This window comes from Alligator mississippiensis, chromosome 10, assembly GCF_030867095.1.
Source record: "Alligator mississippiensis isolate rAllMis1 chromosome 10, rAllMis1, whole genome shotgun sequence".
NCBI lineage: Eukaryota > Metazoa > Chordata > Crocodylia > Alligatoridae > Alligator > Alligator mississippiensis.
In genome coordinates, this window is record NC_081833.1 from 40475026 (window position 1) to 40498545 (window position 23520).

At 43.7% G+C, this 23520-nt stretch overlaps 1 protein-coding gene across 4 annotated transcripts in view; it reads right to left on the bottom strand.

The window, feature by feature from the left end:
- The window catches only part of PDPR (pyruvate dehydrogenase phosphatase regulatory subunit), a 40366-nt gene that overhangs the window by 13691 nt on the left and 3155 nt on the right, over positions 1-23520 (bottom strand). For 3 of the 4 annotated variants that reach the window (XM_014597061.3, XM_059713720.1, XM_059713721.1), the window contains 14 exons: positions 22743-23039; positions 19635-19768; positions 17272-17353; positions 17008-17171; positions 15838-15959; positions 14515-14632; positions 13646-13795; positions 11591-11783; positions 10745-10869; positions 6212-6367; positions 5985-6118; positions 2763-2911; positions 1242-1354; positions 735-829 (listed from right to left, as the gene is read on the bottom strand). In XM_014597061.3, the coding sequence (XP_014452547.1) occupies positions 735-829; positions 1242-1354; positions 2763-2911; positions 5985-6118; positions 6212-6367; positions 10745-10869; positions 11591-11783; positions 13646-13795; positions 14515-14632; positions 15838-15959; positions 17008-17171; positions 17272-17353; positions 19635-19768; positions 22743-22969 (1962 nt within the window). In that variant the 5' untranslated portion in view covers positions 22970-23039. The remainder of the gene's footprint in view (positions 1-734; positions 830-1241; positions 1355-2762; positions 2912-5984; positions 6119-6211; positions 6368-10744; positions 10870-11590; positions 11784-13645; positions 13796-14514; positions 14633-15837; positions 15960-17007; positions 17172-17271; positions 17354-19634; positions 19769-22742; positions 23040-23520) is intronic. The other variant, XM_019497302.2, reaches the window with a different exon arrangement.

A 23520-nucleotide genomic window follows, 5' to 3' on the forward strand; every position in this document is an offset into this window, starting at 1 on the left:
TACAGACTGCTGACAAGCAGTCTTTGCCTTCCTTTTTAGGCATTTCTGCAAGGGTCTCAAAAATTACAGGGACACTTTTATATTTTGGTTGAGAAACATCTCGTGTTTTCACTAATCACTTTGTTTTCTCCCATACTATGAACTTTATTTTCCATTAGGCTGTGCACTTGTTTATGATTCAGGTTTACTGCTTGACCAAAAATAGTTGCTAAAAGTTTCTGGGATTATTAAAGACTGAAACCCTAATTAAATGGACTGTATTTTAACCTCTCTCTCAGGAATACCTGAAAGTGTGAGTGTATGGAAGGTGTTTTAGACTTACAAATCCAAGAATAATGATACATTATTTGGCGTAGCTGAGGCATTCAGAAATTATTCAAGTGTACTAAAAGCCATGAAGTTTGAGCAAAAAGGTCAAATTTAATTTTGAAGGGGCTTACCAGTTACTTTTTCATAAAAAAGGAGAAAGACAGTGACTCTATAGAAAACGATACCAGCTGCCACTAGTGACTGCCAATTTCACACACTATTGCCACAAAACTCACAGAAATACCAAATAGAACTTTAGGTACTGAACAGTACATTTCAAATAAGTATTGCTGTAATTAATTACGGGGATTTAAAGGGAGGAAAGTAAAGAAGAGTAAAGCAAGTATTGCTATCTACCTAGTTCAGTTATGTCAGTAAATATATGTTTATAGCCTGACCTGACCTGTAAACACCAAGTAACCCACCTTGCAAAAGAGAGAGGGGAAGTGTTCTGGAGTCATTGGGACATAGGACAATTCAGACAGGACATCCACAGCCCGAGGGCCAATGAGATTGAGAGCTAGATAGAAAAAAGAAAAGGTTTTCTACTACTAAGTCCAATGACACAGAGAGGGTTCACCAGCCTCATGCTTATCTTTTTTCCAGTCTCTATGATTTTATCTATATTATAAATTATACATATTATGCAATAGTTACATGGCTTACAGAGAATTCAGAAATGGGAAAAGCTCAAGCAGACTCAACTAGATTTTCCTTGAGGAGTGCACGTGGAAATGGAAGTGACTGTCTCTGCACATATACATTGGAAGGAACTGTTCAAACATACATAGTACTTTGTTGTATGTACCACTCAGGAGAGAGACCAGGCATCACACAGTAAGCAACTCAGATTAAAAGGATTAGTGTAGTGGTGGTCAAGAGCCATGTGATTTTCTACAGTATAAGCAACTCTGCTTCCAGTGATCTCTTACCAGTGTACTTCCAGGTTACATCCTCCAGCAACAGATTACTGTCACTGGGCATGTGCTTCTTCAGCCACGTCCAGCAATGTACTTGCTGGTCAGTAGGGGAAATCATGAAGAAGCTAGAATTTAAAAAAAAAAATTAGATTTAGAGCAAGAAGCAATGCACAGACAGCCACAAGATAATTTTATTTTGTACTGTTCCTGGGATACAGCATTAAAACCCATTTCCCTGAACTATGGCACCAAACAACAATCATTCGAGGAAACAGAGGACAGAGATATGCTATAACCATCTCCAAAACCTCTAGGGCAATGTTCATCTGTTGTGGTGAGAAATTCTACCCTGTAGCATTAGCAACAGGCTAGTAACTTAAGTAGAAGCACAAGAACCAGATTGGAGGCAATGCCAAAGAATATAAGGTATCTCATGTTCTATCCCCCATGTAATTTCTTTTTTCAAAGAAAAAGTACCCTCTTCTCCAGGGAAAGAGAATCCTCCTTGATACAGTATAACAACTTCTATTTGAATCTCTAAAGATCTAATAACCTTAGAATACAATTGATATGACAAGACAAAAATAAAGTACTTTAGTGACCTAAATAGCAGAGCTGCAGAAGCAAATTAAAAGGTGAGAACCTAGGAAGCTTACATAAGGGGAAGGATTAAAAAAAATAAAAATAAAATCACCCGATAGATGAGAAGAGCTGGAATGTTATGATATAAAGAACTGGCAAAAGCTCCAAGAGGAAAAGGTCTCATACTAACAGCAGTGAGCCTGACAGAAGGGACATAGAAAAGGCTGATGGGAACGAAAAAATATAAACAAAAATCCAGAGTATTTAAATAATGAGTGAAGCTTCGGATTATAAACTGGAACGAGAATAAGAAACAATGGGAGCTTATGATCAAGCTAATTTGCGTGTCTGTCCATGTGTATTTTTTAAAGATATAAATATATATGCACACGTGCACACACAGGGAAATAAGGGGGGACAGGGAGGTGGGAAGTACATAGATTGGCACATGCTGGAAAACTGAGAATTAGAAAAGCCATGCTGGAGCTAATCAAGCAGAAAGGTAATGAGGTTTTCAGCAGTCATACTATCCAATTTGCCTAGGACTCAATGTGTGTGCATTCTGTTTGTATTTTAAATGATTAGGTAACCTACTAATAAGAACTTCTATTAATTACTTAACACAATTTACTTTGCCTTTGAGAAACTATACAGTTCAGGGCTAAACAGGCTGGTTTTGTTTTTAGAACATAAGCTTATCACTCCAGTACTAGAGAAAGGCTGCTTTCCCCAACACTGGAGGTCTTCAACTACTGAATTAGGAAACTGAGACTGTTGAGATTATGTGCACATGTGAGTGATGGGGCAAGGAGAGAAGCATTTATGGCAAAGTAATATTCAAAAAAAAGAAGAAACTGATTTAGCTGCAATAAAAAGCACTAAGGAAACCAAGTTAAGGCCAGGACAAAAGAGGGGTGGCTGATAAATGAAAATACCACTGCACAGACTTACCTGCGTTTGTTTAAGCGTACAATACTGCAGTCATTCTCATAACCTCCTTTCTCATTTAGCATGCCTGTGTGCACGATATGTCCAACTGGAACATCCAGGTCATTCGAGAAAAGGTACTGAAGAACCTCCAGCGCCTGACCCCCTGTGGACTGTAGGGATCAACATGAGAAGAGAATCAAATGAGCTAGCTGAGGATGGAGCTCTGACAGAGCAGCGCAAAATTGCTGTGGTGGTTCTAGATAGCATCATGATTCATCCCACCAAAAGCCTTTCCATTCATAATGATGATTACACAGATGTCTAGGGCTTCTATACACACCACATCACCATAGTATCCAAGAGCTTTCAGAAAGTTAAATTTGCTAAAATTCTAGACCATCAGTCAGGGATCCTGGTATTCTCTGTTTAAAAACCCCAAATTCTCCAATTAAAAAACCCATAATCCACATTTTTCCATGATTAAAATGAAATGCCATTATGTGTATAGGTATCAGTTGAACGCAATGTTTTACTGCTTTAAAATTGTAAATATATCCAGTTTAGAAGCCTATCAGTGCTTCAATCTTTATAATAAAATAAATTCTAAATACCTATACATTTTGGTGTTTGATTTTGTTTTTTTTTATGGAAAAGTCAGAGCTCTCTGTCACCTTCATTCACCAGGATGCGGGTCCAGCTGCAGCTGTCCCCTCCACTGCCTTATGATACTGAGCATCCCTGATATGCCAGTGCCCTGCCCATGCTGGTGCCTCTCATTCCCAGCCCACAGTCACATACACTGTGGGGGGAAGAGAAGAGAAACTCCAGCTGGGGTGTGAGCAAAGGCAACATGTTAGGGGGACACATGCCCTCCCCCTAGATTTCTACACCCACAGCAGGATGCAAGGCTACAGCCAGGCTGAACCAGATCTAGGCAGGAGCCTCCTCTGCAACCCAGCAGGCAGGACACAGCACGGGAGGTAGTTGTGCCCCCCACTCCTGCTTCCTCCTGAATTGGTCCTGCCTGCTGGGCTGTGGAGGTGGATCCTGCTCAGAGCTGGTCTGGCCAGGCTGCAGCCCCACACCCTGCTGTGGGTGCAGAAATCTGGGGGCACATTACCTCCCTGCTTCCCCCCACCAACCTGTGCCCCTGCCGGCTTCTCCCCCAATGTGTTGCCCATGCCTCCCTGCCCCCCCACATTGCCTGTGGCCACTCCCTCAGCATAGACTTACCTGGAAGGAACTGAGGGAGTTGCTCTCCACCTCACTGCCTGGCTGCCGCGCACGCACACACGCATGCAGCGCCCCCTGCATCCCACTACAGCCAGCCCCAAGCAGCCCTTTGCCAGCCGGAACTCAGCCAGTCTGCAAGGGGAAACCCACAGTTTCCTGGGGTTTTCTCCTTTAAGGGACAAAAATCCACACTTTTCCATGACAAATGGAAAACCCAGATCCCTGATCATCATCAATGCTATAAATTAAACCAGGGTTTTTCCATAGATGCTAGAGTCAGAAGGGACCTCAAAGGATCATTGAGTCCTACCCCTTAAATTGCAGGGTTTGGCAATTTTCTGCTGCCATGGGCCAGATCTTGCAGCTCAGCTCCCCACCTTCGGCTATAAATCTCTGCCCCATGGATTGCTCAAAATGCCTGTACTTCCCTTGCTACAGATATTTGGCCCCCATACAGTGAGGGTAAGCACAAGGATAGAAAGCAACAGGGCAGGTTTCTGAGGAGGGTGCTGCAAAAATAATGGGTGGCTGGGTACAGCTGCATCCTGCCTGATCATCTGTGCCACCCCAGGCCAAGCTGGGTCTTCCTGTGGCGAATGCAACCTTTTCATGGGCTGGATACAGCACAGAGGCCATTGGTTGCCAATTAAACCACAAAAAGAACAATACAGGCAGTCCTCGACTTACGACTGAGTTACAATGAACAGCATTTACGACATTTGTAAATTGATACCGTTTGGAGGTTCTGATGGGGGTTTCACCTTTAAGACACTTGACACAGCTGCATCCAGCTGGTAAGGCTGTTGGGGAAGGAGCGGGGAGAGGAGGGAAGGGGCGTAGGGGTGCAGATCAATGCCCTGAAGTGAGGGAGGGACTGAGGCTGGGAGGCTCCTGCGGCTGCATGGTGCCAGTCCATAGGGGGAGGGAGGGAGTGTGCCCCAGATCTGTGCAGGGTGGGCAGGGCTGGGGCTGTGCTCTAGGCAGAAGGCGCTGGGAGTGGGGACTCTGCCCTCCCACCGCTCGCCCAGCCAGGGGGGGACATGGGACGCAGGTGCAGCTTGCCCCGGATGGGTGCAGCGGCACTGGGAGCTGGGGCTATGCCCTGCCACCACTTGCCCAGCCAGGGCAGGAGGGCTTGGGACGGAGGTGCTGCACTGCCTCGGACAAGTAGCGCATAGTGAGGGAGCCACCCTGGCCTCCCTATGGCTCTTGGACAAGCTGTGGTTTCACCTCGCCCCACCCCGTCTGGGTGAGTGGCAGCAGCAGTAGGCCATGGTGGGGGCATGTGCCCCAGATCTGCACAGGGTGGTCGGGGCCAGGGCTGCGCCAGGCTGCACTCCGGACAGGTGGCTGCAACCTCCCCACAGCCGTCTCCACCACCCTCCCCGTACAGATACGGGGGTACATGCCCATGCCATGCCCTGCTGCAGCTCATCCAGCCAGTGCAGGGCAGGGGGAAGCTGTGGCTCGTCCAGCAGGCATGGGGATGTTGGAGCGGCTCCTGCCACTGCGTGTCCAAGGCAGTGCAGGGCCTCTGCTCTGTGCCCCGCAGCCCCAGCTGGGCGAGCGGCGGCAGGGTATAGCCCCCGCTCCCAGCGCCACTACGCCCACCCAGAGCGAGCCACATCTGTGCCCTCCGCCTCAGCTGGGCAGACCCTGTCCCAGCCCCAATCTCTCCCTTCCTGCAGGGGCGTTGATCTGCCCCCGCCACGCCCCTTCCCTCCCGCCCACCACAGACTTACCAGCTGGATGCAGCTGTGTCGAGCATAGTAAAGGAACCAATCCCCCATTTGTAACACTGTTCCTATGGGAAAATTGGTTCCATGTTACAACCTTTTGACTTACGACGCGGTTTTCAGGAACCACGTGTGTCGTAAGTCTGAGGACTGCCTGTACCACCAGAGTGCTAAAGGACTGTGGTAACATCTACATTTGATCATGCAGTTCTACAATAACTCCCAATTGGGCATTTAGGAAAGCAGCTGAGAGCCGGCATTTGCCAATACTTACACTTATTTCAAACTTGGTAAAAGATGACATGTCAATGACACAGACAGCCTCTTTGCTGCACTTGACCTCAGAGCCCACAATATCAAACCAATCTGGCTTGTAAAAGGTCTTGCTCTGATCCAAAGCCAGTAGATCTAACACAAAGAAGAATCAAGATGACCATTCAAATGAAATGCTCCACGTTAAACCAACAGTAATGCACTACCCACAGGAGAATATGGTCTCACCTTTCCCAGGCGGGACAAAATACTTCGGTCTCTCAAATCCATGTTTTTCCATCCATCTAGCTCCCTGAGCATCCAGGCGATCATACAGAGGGGATGTACGTAGCTGCCTGCCAGTCTGGAAATCCCAACGGGGAACCTTCAAATCACAGATGAGGGCTGTAAACAGTCAAGTTACAATTTGCTTAATGACTGACACTCAAGCATAGTTTCCTTATAAAGACTACCCTTTCCTGCCAAGCATTCCTTACTAATAATCTAAAATATCCATTGCTACAGCAATTCCAGACAGTTGTTACAGACTACCTTTTACTAGTTTTAACTTAATAACTAAAGAAAATTCTGCTACTTAAGACACCTTTTCCAGTGCTGTCCCTATATAATGCATATGTCACCTTTGAAGTGCTGTCATTCAAATGTCAACTCTTCCAAGGGCACTAGCATGTTCTACTACAGCGCAGAAATCCTACAAAAGTAGGGTTGAAGGAGACATCTAGGGGTCATCTAGTCCATCCCCTTGCCTGAGGCAGGATCATCCCTATCAAAACCATCCTATATATATATTCATTCTGTAACCTATCAGCAAAATTATACAGTCAACACCAACAAAATGATAAGACAAAACCCTAACCTGCCATAGGTAAAGCAGGCTAATAACCTGCTTGCTGCTGCAAACATGGTTAAAATATGCTCGAGACCCCTGTAATGGAGGAAAATGGAAACCTCCACAGTCCATAACAGTCTGACCATGGGGCAAAATTCTTTCCAGACCTCAAATATGGCAATTGGTCTGACCCTGTGGAAAGGAGGGAGAAGGGGATGCGGAGAGAACAGGGGGTGGGGTGCAAGATCCTTATCCAGGAATCTCTGCATTTCACTCCCAGCAGGGGCAAAGGCACATCCCTGTTGAGGGGGTACTAAAATTGGGGCCTCCTGCTTCCTGGGAACATGCCCTAAAAATACAGTTAATTGGACTAACATATGGGAGGACCATCCCCCTTGGTTCTTTCTCCTGTATCTACTATCTGCTAGTCATGGGTTTTGATCAGGTAGAACTTTTAACACATACACAAAGGGGAGGGAGGAGGAGGAGGATGCAGGTGACTATAGACCAGTTAGTCTCACCTCTACCCTTGGGAAAACCCTTGAAAAAATTATCAAGGATCACATTTGTAGGAGTCCAGTAAGTAATATAATGCTGAAGGGCAACCAGTATGTATTCATAACAGATAGATCCTGCCTGACTAACCTTGTTTTTTTCTATGACCAGGTCACTAAATGCTTAGATGGAGGAGTCGAGGTAGAGGTCATCTGCTCGGACTTTAAGAAGGTCCTCAACACGGAATCCCATTCTATTCTCATAAACAAATTGAACGACTGTGCCATAGACGATTACACAGTCATGTGGGTGACAAATTGGCTTAAGGGTCGTACCCAGAGAGTGGTGGTGGACAGGTTAGTATTGACCTCGAAAGATGTGGGCACTGGGGTCCCCCAAGGCTTGGTACTTAGGCTGGTGCTGTTATATATCTTCATCAGTGACCTGGATGAGGGCGTGGAAAGCACTCTGTCCAAATTCGTAGATGATACAATACAGTTGCATCATACGCGCATTAAACTTGCGCAAATTCAACTATACGCGGGGGGGCGGGGCTTGAGTTTGTGGTGGCGGTGGGAGGTTTTGGCAGCGTGGGGGCGGCCTGGCAGCATGCAGCCATCCCCCCCTCCACCCCACACTGCGCCACTGCCGCCAGCTGCGCAGCTCCAAGCACGGCTCCGCAGTGGGAGGTTTTGGAGGCAGAGGCAGTCGGTGCTAGTCAAATCACTGGCGATTTGACTATATATGATTTTTGCCTTATGTGGTGACCTCAGAACCTAACCCTGCGTAAGATGCAACATGCCTGTACAAAACTATAGGGTGAAGTAAACACGCTGATGGGAAGAAACCAAATCCAGGTGGACCTGGACAGGTTTGAGAAGCAGGCAGAGAACAATAGGACAAGTGCAAGGTGCTGCACCTAGGGAGAGGGAATCACCAGCACATGTATAGACTGGGGGATGACCTTCTCAGCAGCACAGCAGCAGAAAGAGATCTGAGTTGACAATGACCCCGAGATGAATATGAGCCATTAATGTGATGAAGTAATTAGCAGAGCTAGCCATACTTTGTCATACATTAGTAGGTGCATCACGAACAGGTCCAGGGAGGTGCCCTCTATGCGGTACCGGTCACGCTGCAGATGGAGTACTGCGTCCAATTCAGGAGGGCCACTCACATGGTTACAGGCCTGCAGGAAAGGCCCTATGAGGAAAGGCTCAGGGACCGAGACCTTTTCAGCCTCTGCAAGAGAAGGCTGGGGGGGGGAGGGGGGCAGGGGTGGTGTCAGAGCAAAGAATAGGAGATGCTCTGTTTACCAGGGTACCCCTTGAAATAACCAGGAACAACAGTCACAAGCTGACAGAGTAGATTTAGGTTGGACATCAGAAAGAACTTCCTCACAGTTAGGGTTGCCAGAATCTGACTCCCAAGGGAGGTGATGCTCACCCCTTCCTTGGGGGTCTTCAAGAAAAGACTGGACAGGCACCTGGCTGGGAGGGGGGTGTCGTCGGGGTGTCAGACTTGATCCACTGAGATCCCTTCCGATCCTAGCATCTATGAATCTATAAAGTACATGCATACAAAGTAGGGGCGTGTGAAATGGGCCATATTCTGATTCAGACTTGGATTCGGCCCGAATTGGGGACAGTTATTCAATTTGTTGATTCAGATCACTGTCCCGATTTGATTCGGCCAAATCTGAATCTGAAGATTCGATGACGATTCAGAGAATCAGCGGTTCAGCCATAGACACAGCTTTCAATGTTTTTTCTACATACCTCGAGGTACCAGGTGCAGCTTGTGAACATTGCAATGCTAGGGTGGATGGAGTGGAGTGTCCTACAGCAGTGCAGTTGGGGGTGGGTTTTCAGTCTACTTCCAGGTCCACTGCTGAGCGCACTGGGGGACCCCCCCCACCCCTGCGATCAGCTGCGAGGAGATCCCGGGTGCCCCCCTCCAGACCCAGGAGGCACCAGTAGCCAAGCTGGGGAAGGGGGGGGGGGGGGGTGTTGGTCGGTCAGCATGCTCCCTGGCCGACCTGAAAATGCTTTGGGTCTGCTGCCAAGCGTTCTGGGTACCCCCCGGGCTCCTGTGGGACACTCCATCCGCCCCACCATCTCAGCATTCACGAGCCGGCTGGCACCATGAGGTATGTAGAAAAAAACATTTAAAGTGTCTATGCCCAAACTGTCGAATCTTTCTGAATTGGTTTGGAGGGTTCCAATTTGATTTGGAGAGATTAAAGGGTCTCCTGATTCAGTTCGGAGATTTGGCCACCAAATTGAGCCTAATCGAATCAACGACCGAAGCTTCACACAGCCCTAATATATAGCTGCATAGCTACCCATGCAGTGCATAGATTACTACAGGTGCTTAGGAGTTGTGTGGATACTTGTGTTGCAACGACATGGGTAATAGTTTTCAATTCTATAACTATCAAAAATATCCCTTATGCAGCTTGAAAACTGCTATTTGTGTGTATAAAAGTTCTTAATTCACAGCCGATCAGAAACTTTGGAATGAAGGAAGATTAGAAGACATGGACAACAGCAACATGCCAAGCCTTTTTTCCTTGTGATAACAGACAGCATTTGCAAAATCTTCACAAGTGATAAATGAGACATCTAGCCTAAATATTCTTGTATCAGCACATTAACATTTCCATAGTATACTGACATGCAGAGCATTATGATGCTCAGGACAGCATAATGCTCTTAACTAGTAACTTGTGCTCTTTTTCCATTGTTATATTTTACCCGCATCTAGCACATGCCTCCAGCCCTCCCCAAAAACAGCTGGTCAAAGCAGTTTCTGCCACTTAAAACTTTTGCTCAACATAAGCCAAGTAAAAATCTATATGGGACCCACAGGGAGCAGAACAGTGACCAGGTTTGGTGCCTAGCTGCTGCTGCTCAGGTAAGATCATAGCAAAGGAGGGCTGAAGGGGACCTTATGATGTTAACTAGTCCAGCCCTGTGCTCAAGGCAGGATCATCCCTCATTACACCATACTAGCCAAGTGTCTGTCTAACCTGCTCTTGAAAATTTCCAGGGATGACAATTCCAAATTCTAGGTAACCCATTCCAATGCTTGACCACCCTCATAGCCAAAAAGTTCAGGAAAGATTTTTTTCTTTATTCTGATTTTCAAAAACAAGGTGTTTCCTATTCTGAGGAGTGCTGTATGTGAGCAAGTGTGGCATTTTGGAGCCCTAACTAGCTATGCCCTAAATTCCCATTCAGAATTAGCTAGGAAGAGTGCATTCCCATTCAGTTAGCTAGGAGGCATGCAAAGGCTGCATTGCCATAATGACTACTACAAAGCAGAAAGCATCCTTTAGAATGACTGCAGTTCAATGCCAGGGGAAGAAATGATGAGAAAGAAAACAATCCTTAACTTCTTTGTATATGCAAGTGAAAGCTTGTGATCCTACTTACGCATAACTTCCATGACACGGTGACGGAGGAAGGTGCGACTGCTCTGAAGGGCACCAAAACGCTTTAGGTCTAGGGGCCACACATTTTCTGACGGATACCCATTTACCATCCACTCAGCCAAATATCTAATTGGAGACAGAAACAAAGGAAAATTGTATGTTACCTGATACCTTATTGAAGTTTGGCATTTAAATCAGAAGTGATACAAACTGGGTCATTTTTGTTTGATTACTTGGTTGGTTTTCATTTTTTCAATAAGGAAAAAGCTACAAACACCAGTGGAAGCTGAGGAAATGGGTGGTTCCACCATTCAAATTCATCCATCAAATAAATCAAATCATTAATATTTTACTGCCTTCAAATTCACAAAGCAGTAGGAAATTAAGGGGGCATCCTTAATGAAACCAGAGATGGTTGAATAGCTAGCACTGCTATTATGCCAAGTCCTTTGGCTATGTAAAACAAGGAATGCTGAAGCATGTTTAATCTGGGGCCAGGAGGCAGTCTGCTTTGCTATTTCCAGTACTGCTGCAGGCTCACCAACTATAATTTTGAACAAAGCTGGAGACAAGCAGGGGAACAAGAAGGTGTGCAAAGAGGATTATAACCTGATGAGGACTGGACAAACATAACAGGGAAATGAACTGAAGAAAAAATCTTATACGTTTTTCTCCCTCATTAATGCCAAATTGGAAACTAGAAAGAATACACTAACCAAGGCTATATTTAAGTGAACTCAGGTACCTGAGTATCAGTTAAAATTTTTATATATGTAGGATTTGAATACTGTCACATTGCACATAAGCCCCAACTACTGCACTTGCACTATAGTAGTGAGCCACTTACTTGCCTGCTCCCCCACCATAAGAGATTCCAGCAGAATTCATCCCAGCCAGGACAAAATAGCCTTGTACAGTGGGCGACTCTCCCATGATGCACCGCATGTCTGGTGTGAAGGATTCTGGGCAATTCACTAATTGCATTATTTCCAGAGCCTCCAAGCCTGGCATTCTACGGAGAAGGGCACTCAGCAGTGGCTCTGTTTACCAAAACAAAACAAGACAAGACATTCTAATCCTGACAAATCAAGGCCTTTAGTCTGTGGGTATTTCAGTCACTTTGCTTACATCCCCAAACTAGGCACAAACCAGACTGTACAGGTCATCACAGAGGGAATTATATGATCTCCAGAGGGAATTATATGATCTCAGCAGATACCAACACCTTACATGGCAATGCATCTAGAGGACAAAAGGACACTGTCTGAAAGGTACAACTAGTGCACACCAGCAGAAACAGCTGAACTCCAACAAACCTTGCCTTCTCAGGCCAGAGAAAGAACCCCATCTGGGGTATTCAGAAGAGGACAGTGCCATACAACAAATATTTACTTTTCCTACTTATAGTCTTCTGCAAAGTATTTCAAAAGGCTTCTCCAGAAACCAGCACTGCCCAAAAGTCTCCCTGTGTTTTACATGCAGGCATAAAATGGCTACATTCTACATTTCCTTAAAATATCTTACGAGAAACACAGCTCCTGTCACCTCTACTCACTCTCCCACTCTGTAACCCAGGATTCCAGACTGCAAGTATATGGTTAAATTTTACTTCTATAGATGACAACAGGACCAGCATTTTATCTGGCCTTATAGTAGCTATTATGACAACTCTAAACTAAATGGTGTTGCAATCATTAATGAAATCCACCAGAGCTGTAGACAGAGGAATTGGCTGAAGGAAACAACTATACCTAGGTTGGTGGCATCCTTTGTCCATCTATAAATTCTATACACGTATAGGCAGAACTTTATCAATTTTGATGAAAACTGAAAACAGAAGGGGGAACAGGGAAGAGAGCACATGCATGATAGCGAGAACGCCACTGATTAGCAGATAGCAATTTCAACCAGGTATGCAATTATTCAGAGGTGAAGAAACCTGTTAATGGCAGCCCCCAACACATTTCAGAAAAAGAGCACACCCACATCTCAGTTCTACCCACTAGCCCAACATTAAAATTATTTCATGTCAATACTACCTCACAGCCAGAAAGCAAAGGAATAATTTAACAAAGTGCTGGTAGGAACGGGAGGTCAGGGAAAGAATGCAAGGAGACCCTTAGGTATGCATTATTTCTATAAAACCCACTCTGCCTAGAAAGTCAAATGCTAAGGCATTAGCAGTCACAAGGGAAATGGTGAGGTGGAATGTAGTGTCATACACAGGCATTGGTATGGAAAAAATTAGCAAGGAGTTAGAGAGGTCCTAAAATAATGGGGATGTGAAGGCAGCGCACAGGGACATTGTGAGGAAGCAGGGACTCCTTGCATCCTTCAATGGGAAGTAAAATACCCATAGCCTAAAAAGGGCAAGAAAGCATGCAAACTTCTAGTTAGAAGTATCCACACAAAATAAAAATGGAGATTAACCTTGAGAAAATGCAAGCTAGCATACCTGGAAAAATTTGGAGGGGGATGAAATAATAATAATGTAATATTATCTAGGCAATGAAAGGGAGAAATCTGGCAAGTAGCAAATGCTGAACTCTGACCATAGGAGAATTATTTGCATATTAAGTACACCTGGCAGTCCCTGTTTAAAAGTGAGGTTTACACATTTCTCCTATATCTGGTACAGATTAGACTATCTCCAGGCAAAATGGGATGTCTAGCAGAAGGCAGCATCAGTGGGTAAGAGTTTTTCATGCTGTCTGCCCCACAAACTAACAGCTGACCCCACTATTCAGAGTTCCCAAGCTTCTCCCACCTTTTAGTAAAGACAGACAAATGTCTACAGCAGACTTCCCTTGGTTGGCAGCTTTATCTTTCTGTCAAGTCTTCTGCTGCGTTGTTGTGGAAGCCCGCCCATGTAAGGTCTGCAAGCCCTTTGACCCTAGCATACCAAAGTGATCCCAGTCTTCATGCAGGTTCTGAATCTCCAACTGGTTCCGGCCCTCAGTAAAGATGGGCTTGGGGTTCTTCTCAAAGCCCCCAGAGAGGATGCCACCTTGCCAATTGCGAATGTAGATCCTACCATCTAAGTCCACAATGGCTGCAGAGGAAAAAAGAGAAAGGATGGGATGGAAAGAAGCAGAAGAAGTCACTACCATACATATCTCATAACAGAAGGTCATCCACAAAGAAGCTGGAAACATAAAAGTTACTCAGTCAGTGAAGGGCATTCATTGGGAAGTCACTTGAAAAAATAGAGTGGGAGCAACCAACCAAAACTTTCTACTTCCTAGACCTACAAGCACACTCTCTCAGGGAAACCCAAAGCCCAGAGCACACAGGAGTGAATACCACAAGTGCTTTCATTCTCCTACAGCTCACTGATGCGTAAATGCCATTATAAAAAGTCTGAACTTCAGCTAGAAGAAAAATATGGCCTATTTAGAGACAATGGCCTACAAGAAAAACAGTGGCAAAGCTGCACCACCCCTTCCACATACCATAAGTGCCATCTGCACACCACAACTGAAATACTAACATTTGCAAATCCAGAGTCAAGCTAATTCCAAAGCAGTCCCTCCTATCCAACTAAAACTCAAGTTTGGGACCAAGAGTTCACCTTTAACTAAACAAACAGTTGCTTCCTTCCCCAGCCCTCAAATTGAACATTCAGCATGCATAAGAAAGCCCAGAACATAGTCTTGGCAGAGTGGAAGACTAACTGCACCCAATCAGCTCCATCTTCATAAGGAGAGTCTTGTCTTTACAAAGGCAGAGAAAGTTCACTAGAAAAACAAAATAGAGTGGGAAAGTCCTCACTTGGTGTGCTGCTCTCTAGAGGTTTCTTCAAGGGATGCGTCAGGAGGTAAAAATGTTCACAGGCATGCAGTGGGATACTGACTGGTTCCTCACTGGAAAGACCCAGCTCATAGGCCCACTGAAAACAGAAAAGCTTAGTCACAGACCAGAAGCCATGAAAAATTTGGGTTCCACATGGTGTTTTTTTTCTTTAAAAGACTTGTGCGTTTACCTCACGAAAGAGCAGATTGATGTCAGCTCAGTGCCTTTAATAGAAAAACTGTACCATTTACTTGGAGCATTACCTCTTTGGGATAGGGATCATCATTTTGTTCTACATTTATATAGCATTAGGTACAACGGAGCTCTGGTTTATGGTGGATCACAGGGTCTACCACAATGCAGAACAAACAATAACAATATCTTGCATTTATATTGCTAGGGCAATATTGTGCTTTCATCAGAAGCAAGGCCTAACAGACAACAGTTTAGATTCTTCTACTGTTGGGGACCCACATTAAGAAGATAACTGATTAAAGTGAGAAAAAGCAATGGTCAAAACGCATCTTTACAGCTGAGACACCGTGATAGCTAGAAAGACAATGGTTTCCAAGAACAAAAGAAAGGGTCTTAATCATACTTTTAAGGCACAACAAAACCCTTCATTGCAAGAGAGGGTGCTCCTCCCATTATATGACTCTGGGCAAGTCTGAATTGTGAAAGGGTAGGTAGGGTGCTTCTCAGCAGGTTGACACAAATTGCAGTGCCAAGAAAATGGCAAGCACTTACATATCCAAACTGTTTTGAGTTAATGAATAGATGGACTTTAATATTAAGAGGGCACTATAACATATCAGTTCAATGAGTAAGCTTCTAAAAGATAAAAATGTATAGAACTGAACAAGTTGGAGAACATGGCATGCTTTGTAGAAAAGAAAAATACTATTAAAAGTAAATGCATGGATGACAAACTCAGCTCTGCTAATTAGAACCACCTTCATTTTGCGAGTAGGGGGAGCAAGTAGGGAGAAACTGCCACAGCTATCTGGGATGTAAACAAGTAATTTGGGGTAATCTTAAACATTGTGCTATGCAGAAGATCTGACTGGGTGACCAGAATGATCTCTTCAGGTATGAATCTACGAACTAATATTTTTCCACATTAGAGATCAGACAGCTGGGAACTGGCAAGAGTTTGTCTATTTTGAGAGAAAAGGGAAGCATCAGGGAAACATACTGCTTACTTCATTTACTGGTCACCACATGCTTTTTTCCACTATTAGAGAACTGGAATATACTGGGATCCTCACAAAAACAGAGAGAAGAAAAATTAAATAATCCAACCTGGCCAGCGCAGTTGACAAAATACTCGCATTGAATCTGCCCTCTGTCAGTCTCAACTCCAGTCACATGTCCCTTCTGGACCAAGACATGACTGATGCTTGTCCTGTCATGGATCTGAACACCTGCAAAAAAGGAGCAGACACACAAGACTTACTGCTAACAGGCTACTGATAACAGGCTGCTAACACTAGAGCTCGTTCTAAAGCATATCCTCCCATCAAGGGAGGCATATTTCTACATTCTAACTTCTTTGGAAAATAGCAGAATTGCATTGATGCCTTGTGGAAAGGTTTAAACACTCCCCTGCAGGCAGCTGGGAATATGTATTTCTTTGATATGGGATTATGAACAACAGGAACAAATAAAGGGGAACAAAAATCAATAGAATAGAGGGAAACAATCAAAATGGAAAACAGAACTTCCAGCCAACACAATTCTAAGGCAAAAACCTTGGTGGCACTTAGTTTCATTAGTCATTTATTTATCTCAATAATGATACCATGCCATAACTACCATACCAGGTAACCATCAAGTCATGACAATAGCACTTCCAGTCTTGGAGGCAACTGGCTCTAGGTACTGAATCACTGTCCTCCGAATCAGCCAAATCCGAATCAAATACTTCTCTATTTGCACAGGCCTAATAATGTCCTTCCAATCTCATCAAGTTTCAGTCCTAACAGGTCCAATCTTTATTATTAAATCCTAACCTTGTTCTTCTTTTATACCACCCTAAACTTCCCAAACAGAAATCCAACAGAGCCAGCTTTACCTCCAAACTACCCAGAAGTCCACCAGTCCAATGAAGTATTCCAGCTGCCGTGATCACATACCCCTTTGGCTCTACAGATAATAAAACTGTTCAAACTGTTCTGACTTCATCTGGACTTTCAAGGACTCTTATGTACAACAAAAATATTTGTAGGGCTCTACATAAATTCTCCTCTCAGTGGGATTCCAAGGACACAATACTAAAACAAGTTTGAATCTGGCTTTAGGGTTGTGAAACAATAGTTTTAAAGAAGAGAAGTAGGACATTTTATTCATCAAAATACTGTATATCTGAATACAAAATCTAACACCATGACCATACAGATGGTCATTTTCCTTTGTACCAAGGAAGACATGACGTGAGGGGGTAGGCATGCTATAGATTTTAAAAATTCATACCATTCCGAGAGGCAGCATTTGCCAGAGCAAGGCTCACATCGGCAGATGATACAACTGCATCCTCTGGCATATATAAAGCCCCCACAAGGTCGTGAATGTTAATTAGTGGGTGTAGTTGTGCCACTTGCTTTGGGGTGATGATTTCACAAGGTATCCCCATTACCCTGCCACACAATACAAAAAGGATGGTGGTTGTTAGCCTCTCAGGAAAGGCTGGCACAGGGACATTCAGATCCAGTATAATTCCCCCCTGCTTATACATACTTGTGTGTTGAAGCAATGCGTTTCAGGGAGATCAGTCGGTCCTGAGTCTGAGCCAGTGAAATAGAGCTGGTCTTCATATACCCTATGGCAACCACCAAAGTTAAGTCAGAGTTTGTTGGGTTCTAAGTCCTTCTGATCCTAGTGGACCTGCTGCTTCTAGTACTCAAGAGCCTGGAAAACCCAACTCCCGGTATTAATACAGAAATCAGCTACTAACCTGCAATTGTTCTGATAAAACACTTTGAAGAGGCACAGTTTGATGTATACTTCTAGTGTTATTTAAACCCGGCTTTAGACTAAATTTACCCATGTTCATAAACACCCTCACAGATTATACTTCACAACCATGAAGTGTCAAAACAGAATTTGGTAGGGAAAGGGCCTACCAGCAGGGACTAAGGAGTACTGTCCAATCTGATCCAATAACTGCTTAATAATGGGAAGAAAAGACTGCATTTAATAACCAAATATTTTGGGATCGCGCAACTACTGAATGAATACAACCACTTAAAAAGTAACCTCAAATCATAAAGGTCACTAGCAACACAATGCGCTAAGGTTGACACTAAAAAAACCCTATTTTTGCTTGCTCATACCTTTGCTTATTTTTTATTATGTCAAGGATTCACCTTTTGCTGTCCCTGCAAAAGCCACCCAAATCTGACCAATTTATAAGCATCTGAAAATTGTTTGCACAGGCTTAGTAGAGAGAAACTAGAGCTTTGTAGCTAAATTCCCCAAAATCTGACCTCCAGTCCAGGGCTGAGCAGAACATCCCCTACAGCTGCAGCTGAGAGCCAACACGGGCCAGGCACCAGAAAAGAAAGCAGGGAGTTTGGCTTTTCTTTGCTCTCAGTACTCTACAAGCTAGGCCCAGCGATTATAGTGGAGTCGTCTCATTCAAATGCAAGACCTGAGGGAATTGGACCTGGGGTAGGGAAGACTGGGATTGGAGGCTGAGAGAGAGAGAGAGAGAGAGAGAGAGAGAGAGAGAGAGAGAGAGAGAGAAAAGGGAAACTGGTTGGAAAAAACCAACCAGTGGGCTAGCTGAGCAAGCAAAATGTAAGCAGGAAACTGAGAACAGATTAAGGTGCCATGGTGGACACTGGGACTCACCAGGACTAGGAATCAGTGGGATGGAGAGCTGAAGGAGGCTGACTTGGACTGGCTGGGAAGAGAGATAGAGGAGAAGGGAGAAATGTTCAAATAAACTCTAAACAGCTGGGCAATTAGATTTGATTGAGAGCAAGAGGGAGGGAAAAACTTAGGGAGTAGCTCCTATACTGGAAGAGATGGGGGAGGGACTAAATAAAGGTAGCCAAAGTAGCAAGGAACAAACACAATGCCTGTTACCCTCTCTTCTTGAGCTTGAAACAAAACACAAAATATGCAGAAATGCTGGGCCCTGACAGCTACACTTTAAGTCAATAAGATCTGTATTTCAAACATATGGTAGGTGCTCTAAAAAGAAAAACAGGCCCTGGCAATCCAAACTGGGCACCCACAATTAATGGACACTTTTTGTCTTCATCTCCTTGCCTCAATTTCTCAGCTATAAATTGAGGATAACCCACACACCTCAACATGTTAAGATAAATCCATTCATATTTGTGAAGCTTTTAAATAATAGTGATGAGTATAACAAAGGTCAACAATGAAATTAATACATCTGTTTTCAGAGCAATTTGAACACCAAGGCCACATACTGAACAAATGGGAAAAAACAATAGCTGTTCATTAGAAAACACTACCCATCCTGTGCATTGGCTGAAACAAAGATCCTTGGTGGCACGGAGGAACCCAAATACCAGATTTTTAGATTTTTTTTTTTTTTTTAAACACACACACACACAAAGAGGGCTTGAACTGAGCTGTCACAGGTAACCTTAATTCTAGCATTTCTTAATTTTCAAAAAGACTGACTTTAAAAAAAACCTTTCATTTTCTTTTAATACAGCTTTTTATGTGATTATTAAAACTGGTCAGAAACTGTTGTGCAGCTGCTGCCGTGGTGCTTTCATATACCCACTATCAACTTTAATATGCTGGTGGAGTATAAACAGCAGTTTATAGTAAGACTGCTGGTTCTGCCAGAAAAACAGAAATACATGCCAAAATAATATAAAATATGTCTGAACACGATGACTTCCTGGTCAGTTCTAATTACTTTCTACTCTGAACTCCTACACTGCTAGATTGCACCTGTTCCAATCTGAGGATATCTTTTTTGACATGGGTGACCAGAACTGTACAGAGAATTCCAGATGAAGTCTCACTAAGGCACTGGATAATGGCATTATTAATTCCAATTAATACTTTGAATCCATTTCCCAGAAAATTGTTCCACAAATTATTTTGCTTACCTGTTTTTATTCCTGTCTCTTGTTCTAATTGCTGATACAACTTGCTTGAATAGTCAGCCATCTTAAGCTCTATGGACACATGCCTGGCAGTGCTCACAATGCCAGCACAAAAACGAGTGGTACCAGCAGCCAGCCTGCAGAAGAAGTTACAAAGAAGGCCTCATCTGGCTGACGGAAGGAAGAAAAGAAAAAAACCCAAAAACAAACCAAAAAAATGGATTCTGTGTAGGTTACTCCAACAGCTTATTTCACATCTCAGGTTTGTAGCCAACTTGCATAGGGCATTGTAATTCTCACTGACAACCAGTTTGCTGTTTTTGTGTGCAACAAGGGGATGGGGGAGGGAATCACTCCAAGATGAGAAAAAAGGAATAAGGCTAGAAGAGGCCTCCTGAGCTAAATCCAGTCTCCTTTAACTACGTGAAGGCAGGTTCCAAAGAGGATGGAGCTAGACTGTTCTCACTGATGGCAGTTAACAGAACAAGAAATAATGGTCTCAAGTTGCAGCAAAGGAAGTTTAGGTTGGGTATTAGGAAAAACTTTCTTACTAGAAGGGTAGTAACACTCAAACAGGTTACTCAGAGAGGTTGTAAACCATCTGTCCTTGGTGTTTAAGATCCAGCTAGACAAAGTCTTGGCTGGGATGATGTAGTTGGAGATGGTCCTGTTTTGAGCTAGATGATCTCTTGAGGTCCCTTCCAACCCTAATTTTCTACGGTCTATGATTCTAACCCCTACTACCTGGGTTAGGTATTTTCTTGGCAACTCCTAGGACTAGCACCCTGAGAGGGCAGGAAAGAGGTTGGGGCTGGCAGCTACACTAGCCTTACCAGCTAGCAAGTTCACCCTGTGTGGAACCAGGGTAGAACTGCATTATCACTGACAATGATAAACTGTTATTGGTTGGTTAGGGTGAGTTACAGATGCTGGTCCAGAAAAATCTCGAGCTTCTCACAAATTTCCCAGCCCAGTATGACTATAACGATACTCCATCCCTAAAACACCATACTACAGAGGAATTTAAAAATTCCCATTCCATGCCCATATGAATTAAGAGAAAAATTCTTTAATGACCACAAATTTGGTGAGAGGTACAACCATAATGCAGGATCCGCTCTGAAGTTTTTAAAAGTACCAGCCAAAAATCCCAAGCCTTAGCTACTGCCAGCATCCCAGTACCTCAGAGGAAGGTGGCAAGAAAAGTTAAAAGATAAGAATAGGGGGTTCTAAAACTGTCACAAAAGATAGAACAGGGGAACTCTGGGCTCACTGCTCCATCGTGAGGATGGGATAACAAAATAGACAAAATAAGCAAAGCTGCTCAATGATTAGCTTGCCTCTATTTTCACAGGAAAAAAAAACCCTAACAAAATGATACAACATAAACAAAAGAAAACAGCAAAGTTATATATAGAAAGGAGAGAAAAGCAGATCTGGGTATGTCAGGGAGCATTTTTGACAAATTTGAATGAATTTAAATCAACATGGGCTGATGATGGAAGCTGAAGGAATTGGCTAAAGACATTTCATAGCTACTGGCAATAATGTTCGCAAAGTCATGGGTGACAGGGAAGATGTCAAATGATTAGAAAAGGGTGATCTTAAAAAAAGAAAAAGAAAAATGAGAAGCCAAGAAATTATAGATCAGTCAGTCTGACTTCAGTAGCTAGGAAGGTACTACAGTACATTAGAAAACAATCAAGTTGTAGGATGATTTCCTAACCAACAACGTGGATTTCGTTCTGGAAAAAAAATGTCACGCCAAATCAACTTGATTTTTTTTCCTTGGACAGACTAACTACATAAATTCACCTAGGGAAGAAAAAACAAATGTACAAATGCAGAGGGGGCGACAACCGGGTAGGCATAGCACTGACATGATGGATCCAAGATTTGGCGAATCACAAACTCAACACAAGTCCGCAATGTGATGCTGTTGGAGGAAAAAAAGAGAGAATGCAATTTTGGCCTGTCTTAACAGATGTATTTTATGTATGGCACGGAGAGAGACCATACCATACTACTCAACACTGATTAGGTCTCAGCTGGAACACCACATGCAATTCTTGGTACCACATTTCAAGAAAGATGTACACACTTCGTAAAAGGCAAGCAAAAAGATGGCAAAAGAACTGGAATGCAAACCACATAAGGAAATGCTGAAAAAACGATATATTTAGGTCTGGAGAAAAAGGAGATCAAGGGAAAACACGAGAATAGGTTTGAACCATTTGAATAGGTGCCATAAGGAAAGAAAACATTTGGTTTTCCTTGCCACAAATGTCAAGACATGAGGGAATGGGTTTAAATTGCAACATATGCAGGCTAAGATTAAAACTCAGGTACAATTTCCTAATGCTTAGTATCAGTAGGACAACGGAACAAACTACTTCAGAAAAGTATGGAGTCTTCTTTATTAGAGGCTTTCAAAGAGAAGCTGGATAGGCATCTGTCTGGGATGGTTTAGCAATAGCATACCCTGCACAGCATCTCCTGGGAACAGAGGTTTGCAGCACTATCCCGTGTACCTGTTTTCAGAAGGAGTATAGCTGGGGGCAGAATAGACAAACAGGAAAGGCCTCAGGCAAGACTGGACATTTGCACCTACTTTAGGCTTATCAGATAATCCTAATCAAGGTAGGAGCACATGCACATGCCACAGCACTTCCCAGTCTACCTGTGCACAAGGCACATGGAGAACTTTTAGGTGACTTCTACTATACGCCAGTAACTGCCTGTGCTTTTACCCCCGCCCGGGTAGATTGGCAGACAGAATTTTAGTATGGATGAGAAACAAAGCTCATGCTTGAAAATGTTAAAGTTGCTCCCTCATGTCCTATGCAAGTCATTTATGGTTTTTTTTTCTTTTAAGAGCAGACTACATAGCTTGGCTGAGTAAAGCAAAGCCAACATTGTGGAACCTGGAACTCTCCCTGTACTTGTGAAGAAATGGCCAAACCCTACTGACTTCAGGAAGGATCTCTGAAGATGGTAAAAATTGAAATGGTGGAAATAAAACACAAGAGAGGCACTGTAGATGTGCAAGTCCTATGTGGTTCTAAATTTTATTTTATTTTTGTTTTAATAGAAGACAAATCCAGTGCTTACCTGCCTTGCTCCAGTAAGACTATGTCCTTCCAGCCTAACTTGGCAAGGTGATATGCCACTGATGTGCCCATGATTCCACCGCCACAGACTACCACTTGTGCCTGTGCTGGCAGGGAGATCAAGTGAGGCTCTGTTGCAATTGTGGCACTGTTCCGAGAGCTGGCCATATTTCTCCACCTTGAGCTGGCTGTCCACCACCGCCCATCTGACAGCAAGCGCAGAAACATCCTGACAGGCGTCTATCAGTTCTATCAAGGAGCAGCCTATACACGTTTAGTGGCTACTTAACATCCACTTCTAGGTGAAGGGGGAAAAAAAAAGAGTGAGAGAGAGAGTTATTAACATCTACCATACTACATGCATGCAAGTTCGCTTAGGCACTTCAAGGCTAGGCAAAAGCCCAGTGATGGGTACATTAGGATAGGTAAGGTACCTGGAGACCTCTGTCTTGATAATCTGGGATCCCAGAATGCTAATGAAGTACTATATCCCAAAGGATATTATATATTATACATCACCAGTTGCTCTGCATTTCCAATAAGGGCAGATGGTGATTTGTTATTTCTTGGTTATAGATCCGTAGCAGGAGAAAAAGCACCAACACCTTTTACAACAGACCTCATAGTAAGAAACAAATTATGAAGTTAGCATTTTAATATTACTAAGAAATGGTGGGCACTTTGCTGTATTAGCAGAAAACCAAAGGACCTGTTCCAAAGATCTTAACATTTTAGGTACAACACAAAAAGCCCAAGTAATGCTGAATTTCAAAGCAGGT